Here is a 12,035-nt window from a genome sequence, read left to right on the forward strand (position 1 = left end):
CAACTCCATATTCACTTAAGTAAAATATGAATAGAGAAATGGCAAGTTTGGAGCCAGGGACAGTACAGTGCTTGTGGATGGGTTACTTCCACTTATGACTTCTATGATCCAAAACAGTTCATCAAAATTTTAACAACAACAGGTAAATACCATACTAAATATTGAATCGGGTAAAGAAATATATTCTTTTTCAACCCCAAAACTTGAAAATGTTTCTAAACACACTCTATTTTGATGCTTATCAGACAAAGAATAATCATATTGTAGAGAGTAAAAATTTCCAAAGTAATTAGTGTCAGATTGTTTCAGATTCTTTTTTCACCACCATTTACATTCCTCAATACATTTTAGTGAGAGAAACGAGGAATAACTAAAAGAAAGACTTGCTCCTTGAGATGATTTTTAATAAGAGAAATCACCATATAGTTCATAAGGAATTTCAAAACAACTATTAAATACAAATGTCATTTATACTTTACACTAAACTACTGTCACCACACTTGTAAAATCTCTTCAAAGGCTCACTTTAAAGAGAGAGAGAAGCACAAATTCCGATTCCTGAAGACCACTTGAACAAAACACAATCTGGAAAACTGAATTGTTGTAGGGTGTAAGATTCAGTCATGCTGCACAACAAAAGAGAGGAAGAACATAAGAGGCATGGCCACTACAGATCACAATCCCTGCGTATAATATTACCTGAAGCATGGAAGAGCCATTTGCTATATCCCTTCCGTTCGTGTTACCCTCTTTCCCAACTCAAAGTCTGCAGAGAGGTCCCTTCACCACCACTTCACCCTGAGGAAGCTTTATGAAACCCTAAAAACTACAGCAGCAGCAGCTTAGGCTAAAACCCCTCCCTGCACCATAAGTGACCCATTATCTTCCATACAGTCACATACTGCCCAACCCGCTCCAATCCCTTAGTCGGGCAGGGCCAAGTCAGCCGAGCAGAAGGAGGCTCAGCAGGAGACACCAATTGCTGTTAACAGCTTTAAATAGTTTAACACGTACCTGGTGCCAGAAACAGGGCACTAACTGAAGATGCAGCCATCAGCTATCAAGATATCAGACATGCTGGACTTGGAGAGAGGAGAAGAGGTGAACATTACTCTTCCATCCTAATTCTATCCAGGATAGAGGAAGCATGGTTCAAAAAGGACTATGATTTGGACAATCAATAAATTTCCATTTGCTAGAATGTGGTAAGCCACGAGATAATGAATTTTGCACCACTGGCAAACTTTGTTCAATTAGTCCGCAATGTTTACGAAGCCACATATAACCCAGCCCTCAGGAAACCCTGCAAAACGCGACAAAAGGCCAATAAATCACCAAGCTTCTGCTTTTTTTGTGTGTAAAAATGTATCCCAACAGAGTATTTTTTTCCTCATCACATTTACTTAACTTTTTCACCTCTTATGCTTGCCTTGGAAAGTTTCAGTTCTATCGCTGAGCAGAAACACAGTACCTCAACACAAGAATGGGTCAGTGATGTTAAAGGCCACTATACCACTATAGAAACACTCGTATCAACTTCTATATGAACGTACACATCCCTTGTTTAGCAACACACTCATGCCCGCTGCCACTAACAGCACCAACTCTTGGGCCCTTTTAGACTATTTTTTATTGAACGGCGCCAAGCTGACTTAGGCTCCCACAGACACACACAACTGCTCACGTCAGAGATGCCACAATCCAAATTCCTAGAAACTCTCCAAGCCTGCAGTGGCCTCGGGGCATCCACCTACTCCTACAGGGACTTTCAACGGAGACGAGATCAGCAAACATACCCTATAATCCTAGCACAGAGCAAATGGCCCATGGACCACGGCATCCGCGAGAGCAAAATTACAGACTGTAACAGAGTAGGACTTCCTGCATCTGTTGACTTGAGTCTTTATAGAGAGTTTCTCAATAACTGAGTCTTTTTCCTGCTTGGGAGATGAACAAAATTCAATCTTTATCAGTTTGATGAGTAAGATTTTATTTATTCATCCTTCTGTCTGTACTTCATTAGTTCTCATAGTCCACAACACTTTCCCTAAAAGGACAGAAAGGATTCCCTCTAGTTGTAACTGAAATCTCTTTGCTCTTCAGTCTCACCACTCTTTTAATTTACTTCTTACACATTTACCTGAAAAATCCCTTGGGAAAATAGTTCAAAGATGTTTATCTAAACCTGTTGAGATCTTCAAGTAACAACTTTATGGCAATAACTACCCACTCATTTCACAGGTTACACATTCAAATGCCAATTTTGTTAATTATTTCAGAGCTGACCTGTCGGAGAATGGAGGTACAATACTGTGAAACCAGTGCTAAACATCTAGAGTTTGGCTTGGACTTTTCACATCACTATCTAGCAGAGTAGTTAAGTACATATTGCTTCATTTTAATGAAAACAAATCAGTTTTCAACAGTTCAGAAAATATTCCTGCATTGTTTAGCATTTTCTTCTCAGTTACACTACATATGAGATGATGTTCAGGAAAGTATTAGTGAAACCAGTTATGCCCACTGACACACAAAATTGCCTAGAACAGAAAAAATACTTAAATAATTGCTGTCCATTCAGCTAGCAAGCATCGTCCCCAGGTAACGGGCGGGTACAGGGAGTGATCAGGTAAATTCATCCACTAGCACTGTGTGAGGGGACAGAACACAGGTCCCCCTTGCCCTCTGTGCTGCTCACTGACACCTATGTCCTCTGGGCAGAAACCGCTCGCCGGAGCCAGCCCACGACCTCTGAGCAGCACGCCGAGGCGGCGGTGCTGTCAGAGAGGCAGCGCGGGAGCCCGGCGACCCGGGAGCCCCCGAGCACCCACCGGCGGATTCTCCAGCCGCCCTTGCCCGGGTGGGTCCCTGCCGCGGCGGCGTGGCCGGGCAGCGCCCCGTCACCGCTGGCAGCCTGCCGGGGCTTAGGCTGCTCGACACCGCCGAGGGAATTAAGAGCGCTGCAGAAAAAAAGGGAGGAAGGCTCGAGAAGCAGCTTTTCAATTTCCACAACTTTCGCTGCACTTCTTTCTCCTAGCGCAAGCCTTCCACATGGTCTCACGTCTGTTTCCCCATGCGACCAACAGATTGCAGGCACTGGAGGCACCCGGGACAAAAAGCAGGGGATCTCCCAAACCTCCCAATCCCTCCTACACTGTTCCCTCTCAATGCAGCTTTTATTCTGTTTTCTTCCTATCTACAATATAGATGCTAAAATAATTAAAGCAATGATTCTTTTGCTTTGGATAAGCTTGTTAAGAGTGCTTGATGCTTAAAACCATGACAAATGTACTCTTTTATTATTCACACAAATGACTTTTAGAGCATTTTCCTGATGGGCCAATATTATTACTTGATAATATGTAATCTAAAGTGAACATAGCATGAAAAACTTGAGAAGAAAAGAAAAATTTCATAGCTAAATAATTGAAAAAATACTCTTACAGCACTTGGCATGACAGCACGATTCACACAGATGACAGCAATATACTGAAGTAAGGATGTCACTGTTAGCTCATTCAAAACAGGAACAGCAGAAAAATCTGACCATCTCAAAAATAAAATCAGTGGAGTCACCCTATGGATTCTTATCTGCTGGAACCGTAATAAATACGATAAAGCAAATCTCTGCACATAATCTAGACATCATCTTTCAGAAGAGAGAACATCATCTTGTCTCCTAGTATAGCCTGAGCAGGAAGGCAGTGGGGGGGGGCAACTTCCATAATCTTTTGTAATAAAGCTTTTCTCTGCTTCATCTCCAAAAAAAATGCAGAAAAAACAGATAGTTTAATTATGGGAGTAATCTAGAGGAAGCACAAACACTGTTAGAATTTTTGGTCCATGACGCAAGCCTGAATAAAATACTAACAAAACAAAATTTAAAAATCCATTATCTTGGCATGCAATATTTTGTTTCAGTGTAAAAAATGGTCTTTTCGAAGCATGAAGAACACAAGGCCATTTCCCTCCAGCCCCAATAAACAGATGTGAAAATCTGGTTGCTTCATTCAGATGAAAATTTCCTAATACAAACATGCATCTTATCTTAACTTAAACCACAGATGGTGTAAAGGCAGATTTTGTAAATCACATTACTTCAAGTTTTATAGTGAAACTTCTGCTCGTTGACTTAGTAATTTTTGTTGCTAAACTCATACAATGAAAATATAGTCTATTTCAGTTACATGTTTTTCATTTTAAAATGTTTAGATTTCAAGTACTCCACGATATATGGCTGTTTCAAGAGCCATTTCTGGAAAAATTACTGGGTTTGAATTTTCCATTTGAGACCACATGCACTAAAGAACAACTTGGAAGTAAAATACTTTTATACTTAATCCTGAGACTCAGCCATGAAAAGACGGTACAACAAAACATGACTAGTTATTCCTTCCTGAACTGAAAGTACCTGAAGCAACATTCTTAGCTGAAATTTCAGAGTACTTAAGAACAAACCAAAAAGCCATGTGAGAAACCCACCCTTCATTAGGTATTTCAGTCAACTGACTTCTGCCTTTTTGTAGCACTGAGATAAACTAGATACACATCTATTAATGTTTTGAAGTTTTAAAAAAAGTGATGATACTACTAGAAAACCTGCTACTAATTCAGACACAGAATATTAACAGCCCTCTTCTAGTGAGACAGAATCACACTGTATTTCATGACACACTGTTTAAATACAGGGACTTTAAAGAACATCTGATGGGAGCTGAAAAAGAGCCATTCAATCTAAAGAAGCTGCGATTTCAAATGAAAAAGAAATACAAGCAGCACAAAGCCACCCAATACCCACTTCTACATTTCACCATGTGATTACAGTTCAGTCATATAAGTCAAAACATGCATGTCAAAATTCTCAAACTTCACAGACCCAGCTGTCATTCTCAATTTCTACTGGCTTAGTCAGCCATGGAGTAGTCTAGGAAATGACACAAGCTCATCAGAGCTCAGCTTCCCCTCTTAATTTAAGATTACTCTTGCTGGCTGACTGTAATAAAAATGTGTACCAAAAGATCCTCTGCAATCTTTTCAGAGCTAAGATCAGCTGTCAAAATCTCCTTCAAATAAAGTTGCATTTGAAAATGAACCAAACTGCAGAAGAAGAACATAGGAAACTTTACCTTGATTGGAGCACGGCTAAACTGTATTTTTCTGTTGGCTGGGATTTCATCTTCATCTGGCAATCCATTAATTTCAGAATATTCCATATCAGGTTCGTAACAGTTATTCTCATCACTGTCATCCTGATCATCCTGTTCCGTACCTGTCTCTCCCCAGTCAGAATTATATCTCGATCGTACCCGATACACATTGTAGTCAGAGTGCATGTACACATGGGAACTCTGAAAATTATTCACATCTTCACGCACTTCTTTTTCACTTGCCTCATCATAATGGGATTCAGTAGCATCTGAAACAGCATCTGTGGCAAAATCACCACTTGAAGCTACATTTCTTGGTAACTCTGCAGCTTCGGGTCTATCAAAGATACCCTCTGCATGTTCCGACTGTTCCTTTTGTTGCAACAAAACTTCTGTCTCTGTTTTTGACTTACTCCTAGGACAGCTGTCCGCAGATCTTTCACTGTCAAGCGCGTTGACCAAATCCCGCTGACTCGCTGCAGAGCTCTCAACAGAATCTGCACATGTCTCTGAAGTCTTCTTTATTTCTTCAGTAGTTTTTGAGCCTGCTGAAGTGCCTGTGGACGTCTTCTGTCTTGGTGCTGAAGGCACGCTACTCTGCTGAGAGTTCTCAACAGACATCACGCCTGTACTCTGTTTGGCTGGGGGAGACCACGTGCTGGCATCTTTCAAAGGACTGAAGCCCTCAAGGTTTGAAACCGGGGAAGAGATATTGGCAACAGTAGACGAGAGGTTCAGCGGATAGTGACCCGTTACAGAGTACTCTTCGTTGTTTTCTGACTTTTCTACAACGATTACGTTGTGTGAGTCAGTGTTTTCAAAAACTGCACTGAGCTGACTCACAGTTGGAGAGACAGTCTCAGTCCTTGGGCTAAGACTGTCCAGTGAATCAGTGCTGCCTCTGTGAGACTTAGAGCTGCACCACTCATCTGGAAGCTCACTGGAAACAACTTTCTCTTTCTTTGGGGAATAGCGATTGGAATGTCCCGTTTCATGAGCATTTCGCTCAAACATCTTCCGAGTTTCAGTAAACTTGGAATAGGAAGGACCATCATGGATAGTATCAAACCTACTAATCCTTTCTGAGACAGATGATTCCAATTTTACAATTGAACCATCCGCTTTTTCTACAAATTCTTTGGGCCTAATTCGTCTTTGAGGTGATGGAGGGCCACCCTTCCCCCTGTTTTTAGGGGTAACTCCAGCACTTTCAGTGGGCTCCATGCCCATCTGCATAAATAAGTTCTTAATCCTATTGACATTTGAGCCATATTTCCTTCCCCTGCTTTGCAAGGCCTCTCCTTCCTCTTTTGCTTTTTGGTCTTCATCTGATTTCGGTTTGTCAAAGGTGCTTTTCAGTGCCTGGAACTCAGTCCTGTAAGCATTCCTGTGAGGAGAGGCACTTCGGAGGGTTGATCTTTCTCCTGAAGACTCCGTTTTCATCATCTTTACTCCAGAAGTGCAAAACCAGTTTACATAGTTTCTGCAGTACCGCCCTCAGTAGTCTGTCACAGCTGAGAGTCTGCTTGAGGAGTGTTTCTCAGGGGGCACTGCCCTTCAGCAGGGCCATACTCGACAGAAGATCTGGAGGCAAGTATCTAAACACACACAGTCAATTCTACCAAAGCAGCGCAACTGAGGACCCTCGAGAACAACTGCTGATTTAACCTGCAATAGAAAGGAGGGTTTTCTGAATCATACCAGGTACTTCTTTAAATGTAAGCCACAATTTCCATTTATGGTTGACGCGTTTACAAAACAGTTGTAAAAAAAAAAGAAAAAAAAATCCAAAACAACCTAACAATACACAGACACATGAAAACTTGTCATTACAAAGTTTTTCAAACTGATGGTTGCATTATTTGTAATCATCCCATAGTGAAAGGATGGATTATTGCATCTTACCATTGAAAGTATCGTATCGTGTCATAAACATGCACGCCAAGGAAAGCCAACGTCAAAAGAAAAATAACACTACTTCTGTGTTAATGAACTTGTCTAAAAAATCTGATAAAAAAATAAATCCCAAAATCAAAACTCTGAGTTACTTACATCTAACTACAAAGTAATTCATGCAAACGTGATGGTTGTGGTTCCCTGAGGCACTGCAAGACACCCTTGCTCTCTCAAGAGAAACCTAATGGTAGAAATACCATCAAATGTAATACACTTAGAAAGGCAAATTAAACAGTAGCTCGAGGGAATAAGAAAAACGGCACCCGAAGTTAACAACCTCCGTTGACACGGTAAAGAAAGTGAAATGCACTTAGAGAAAGTTGCCCCTTGTCACGGGCAACGGTTTTAGCCCCTGGAAGAGCCCGGGGGGTGCTCAAGGAGGAGCTGCAGAAGCGGAGGCAGGGGCCGGCTCCGCTCCCATCCGCCGGCCGGGGGGGGGGGGGCTCGCCGGGGCCGCTGGGCGGGAGCAGCGGGGCTCCCCGGCCCCGGCGGCCGCCCCCGGCCCCCGCACGCCGGCCCAGGGCCGCCCGGGGCTCGCCGCCAGCCAGACCCCTCCGCCTCGCCGGCCGTGCCTCCTCCCCAGCCCGCGCCCCGCCGCGACGGGGCCGCCCCATCTTGGGCGCTGCAACAGCCGGCGCCCGTGCCGAGGCGGAGAACCCCGCCGCCCCTGCCCGAGCCGGGGACGCGATCGCCACGGCCGATCAAAAAGGCCACACGGCAGCGGCTCCCGGCGAGACCCGCCGCTCCCGCTGAAGGCAATAAACTTAACCCGAGAGGACGGCGCCGGAGCCCCTGCGGCGGCTCCTCCCCGGGCGGCCGCGCCGCGGGGCCCCGGGGCGGCTGCACCTTGCGGCGGGGCAGAGCCCGGGCAGCCGCCCGCCGCCCCCCCCCCCCGCGCCGCCGGGCCCCGGGAAACAAAAGCCCGGTGACAGCGCGGCTCCCCCCGCGGAGCCCGGCGCCTCTCCCGCCGAGCGCACACGCCGCCCTTACCCAGCCGAGAGCCGCGGCGGGCTGCTCCAGCCTCCCGCCTCAGCGCTGCCCCCGCTCCTCCTCCGGCCCGCGGCGGCTCGGCGCCTCTGTGGAGAACGGCCGCTGCCGCCGCCCGCCTGACAGGAGGCGGCAGCAGCAGCAGCAGCAGCCGCCGCCGCGGCGCCTCAACGCCATTGCAGGCAACGGCAGCGGGGGCACCGACACGGCTCCGCGCGCACACCCGCGGCGGCCGCGCGGGGGAGGAGAAGCCGCCGCGCCCCGCCGCAGCCGCGCTCCCGCCCGCCGCCCGCCCCTCCGCCACGGCGCGGCCGCCGCGCCCCCGCCGCGGGACGCGCCCCGAGCCGCCGCCGCCGCCGCCGCCCGCCGCGGGGCCGCCCGCCGCCGCCGCCGGGTGACAGGTGCCTCACCTCCCCGGCGAGCCGCAGTGGTTCGCTCCGTCGGCGGAGGAGGGCGGGGGGGGGGGGGGGGGGGGGGGGGTGGCGGGGGAGGCGGCGAGCCGCGCTCCCGCTGCAGCCCGGCCCCGGGCGGTTACCGCCGAACGGCGGAGGCCGGGCCGGGCCGCGGCCACGCCGCCTCCGCGCCCGGGGCGGAGGGTTCTCCCGCACCGCGGCGCCAGCGCCGAGCCCCGCCGGCTCCCACCCCACCCCCCCACCCCCCCTCCCTCCCTCCTCCCCCGCGAGCGCTTGTTTCCAGCCTGACCCCCGAGGACGCGGCCGGTTCGGCACCCCCCCCCCCCCCGTTTCCACGGTGGGGCAGCAGGCCCGCCTCCGCCTGGGAGGGGGCAGGGTCCCGGGGGCCGCCGGCGGCCCGCAGCGGGGAAGCCCCCGCTTCTTCCCGGGGCAGGAAACCCGCGGGGCGCACCTGGCACCGGGCGTACCGAGAACGCGCTGCAGATCCCGACCCGGCGCATCCCCTCCCTCGCTGTTAAACCGTTTAACCCAGCCGACATGACAGAGCCGAGTGCCGACAGCAAACCCGGGCGAGCCGCGGAACAACTCCGCGAACGCTACTTGCTCGGCCGTTGCTGCCAGCGGGGGAGGATGACAGCGGCTTGCCCTTAGAGTACAACCCCAACCGGCACGCCTGGAGTGTTTGTTAGCCGGGCGAGTTTGCCACGAAAATGTTTTGGCTTTATGCGGTGAATAAGAAAACTTAATTGCGGAACATGAAATCTCTAGGTAATTTGTAAAATTGGCAATGCGAGAAGGTAATGACTGTTAATCACATAGCAACTCCTAAGCAAAGTTCATTAAACTAATTGCATAAATATCGAGAAAATGGCCTGGGGATGTACACTGCAAATTCTAAAACTAATTGTCATGCATACAGAATCAAGACAGCAGTGACTGAAAATAAATACATTAACTATATAGGTTCACAAACTTAATTCATTAGTTTTAATGAGAGTGAAGCAAGGGTACTATATACTATTCCAAGCGTTCGCAGGTGTCAAGCTCAAGTTAACCTAATTTGCACCAAGGGTATGCAGCTCAGAATGTTTACCTCAATAAAGTTTAAATAACCAGCACATTAATAGTGACTGTAAAGTAGACTGAAACCCAGCATTTTGACAAATATATATGCAAGAGGCCAGGAACACAAGTGGGGACATTTCAGCAGTGGGTTTCCCACTGCGGGCAGCGTGTGCTGGTGCACTGCAGGGCCCCCACTCGGGGTACAGCCGCGTGCGGGCAGAGGCACCGGAGGAGGTACGGGGGTTCTGGATGCCCCACGGGCTGCTGAGCATTGCCATGCCACAGCAGGGAGAGCAGGAGATCAGGTGAGGTACGGCACGAGCAAGGGGGCAGGTGGAACCCGAGCTCCAAAAGCTGATACAGAAAGCTCCCCTTCTGAGATCGCTTCCCAAAGCGGAAGAATGAGGGAACAACTGTTTCACAGGTGCTTGCAGTGAAGTGTCCTACAGGTGATTCCCTGCACAAGGACTAAAAATATTGCAACTAACCAGGACATTCCCTATTAAATTTTAAATATCACATAACACACCAGATCTGAGGCCCAGCCTCTCTGGCAGTGCCCTTCTATCAGTACGATTTTGTAGACATGAAGCTGTAAGAACACTTAGAGAGCTGCTTGACTTTTGAAGATAAAAGTACACTAACAAAACTTCAAGTGTCATTGAAGAAGAACAGAGACATAAAGCAGAAATTTAAACATTTTCTTTCCTTTGTGAATTTAGGCTAAGCATGTGGAGTGGTTGAAGAAGCTTGGCATGTACCAGATATGTATCTGGTAGAGTTTTGTAATTCTCATTCACAAGCAAAAAAAGGGACACAAGCAAATATTAAACAATCAATGAAACAATTGAAGCAATTTAAGTGACTAATTCACATCTACTTATGTAAAGAAAATGAGGAAAGTATCCACTACCATATCTACATAACCAGGGCCATAAATATTATTAAATCCTTTTTCTAACGAAGTTTTGCAGACAAAATGGCCACTTCTGACCTGTAATAGGTATTTTAAACAATGTACCCAAGAAAACATTCGTATTATTTCATGGCAGAATAGTACAAACTATCTCCATATTACATACTTTCGTAGAAAATAAAGAAACCGGATGACTCACTGATGCCGATAGAAGAAGCACACAAGAAATCTCAAGTTTTCCACGATGAGAGAGGTATTACATTTATGTTCTCATTAAGTGTGTTGTACGTGGACAGCATAGATGCTCAAGCAGACAATAACCAGCTTTGACACAGAATCTAATGAAAAACTTTTTAAAGTAATTTCACACTCCTTCAGTACCACCTCAGGTTCAGAACAGCCAAGATTTGTAGAACCTACCAGCAGTTTTGGCTGCTCAGAGACAGTTTGGACTGTATTTAGGAGTTCACCATTGGTCACTGACATCTATGATATTCAAACTTAATAATCACTGACAGAAAATTTTCAATCTATATCCTTATTTAGACAGTGACTATGTTAAAGAATATTATTACAGACTCTGGGATAAACTGTATTTTGTTTCAATTGGTATGTTACTTTTCAAGATAAACTCTTCATCTATGAGCAACAGCCATACAGCTAAATACAGAAATCAGAATTGTGTGTCCTTTTACATTTTCAGTATTTCTGTGACAAACCATTTGACTAGCAGGTATTTTTAGGCTCTGCTAAAGCATGATTGACATTTCTGTTAATTCCTGAGCAACTTTAAAATGCTGCACAGCATACTTTAGGTAAGATAAGACACCAAGGGTCTCCCTATTATGTTATGTTAGTATAAATTTAGACTAACTTCACTGAAGTTACTGAATTACTCTGCTTCCTAACCAACAAGAATTTAAAATCTGTTCAGCTTGATGTTTATATATGATAGTGTATGACTATCATTTTACTTGCACCAGGGTAGCAACTCCATTCAAATGATTCTGAATTCACACATACTACAGGGAGAGCCAAGTTGTTTAACCTGACAGCATCACTTCAAATTATATTCAGTATCTTTTAAAACCAGTTTTGATACAGTCCTCCAACACTGAAAATAACTGATTTTCTGTTTATTCTAGATGTGTGAATTATATTTACTTACAAACATGACTATTTGGATGTCACTGATGGGTTGTTTTGAGTCACTTCTGTGCTTCTAAGGCACTCGGGTTTTGAGATACCAATTTATTTGCACAGCGGAGCAGCAACGCAAGTTTTTCCACATGGCTCAGGCACAAGAAGAAAGTCATTCCATCATCTGTCTCCTGTCAATATCTTTCAAGTCTTGCAAGATAATATCTGTATGTACCTGTACAAATGGAAACTATTTACCTATTCTGATCTTTGGCTAAGAAAGCCTCTATCTGCTATCCTGCCAAACCACTGCTGGGAAGGGGGTTTTTCTTCCTTACGCTTACCACTGCATAAACAGAACTGAGCTCTATTTTTTAGCACTCAGCCACAAATTCTTATTACATAATCCAG

General features: G+C 46.2%; 1 protein-coding gene across 5 annotated transcripts in view; it reads right to left on the minus strand.

Moving 5' to 3' along the window:
* PPP1R9A (protein phosphatase 1 regulatory subunit 9A) overlaps positions 1-8,700 on the minus strand; it is a 150,357-nt gene extending 141,657 nt beyond the window's left edge. For 4 of the 5 annotated variants that reach the window (XM_042801704.1, XM_042801703.1, XM_042801702.1 and 1 more), the window contains exons 1-2: positions 8,094-8,318; positions 5,127-6,815 (exon numbers count right to left, since the gene is read on the minus strand). In XM_042801704.1, coding sequence (XP_042657638.1) covers positions 5,127-6,593 — 1,467 coding nt within the window. In that variant the 5' untranslated portion in view covers positions 6,594-6,815; positions 8,094-8,318. Of the gene's footprint in view, positions 1-5,126; positions 6,816-8,093; positions 8,319-8,500 lie in introns of those variants that run through there. The other variant, XM_042801701.1, reaches the window with a different exon arrangement.
* Positions 8,701-12,035: the final 3,335 nt, after the last annotated feature.

This window comes from Tyto alba, unplaced genomic scaffold (genome assembly GCF_018691265.1).
Source record: "Tyto alba isolate M040663 unplaced genomic scaffold, T.alba_DEE_v4.0 Super-Scaffold_38, whole genome shotgun sequence".
In the NCBI taxonomy this organism is placed as follows: domain Eukaryota; kingdom Metazoa; phylum Chordata; class Aves; order Strigiformes; family Tytonidae; genus Tyto; species Tyto alba.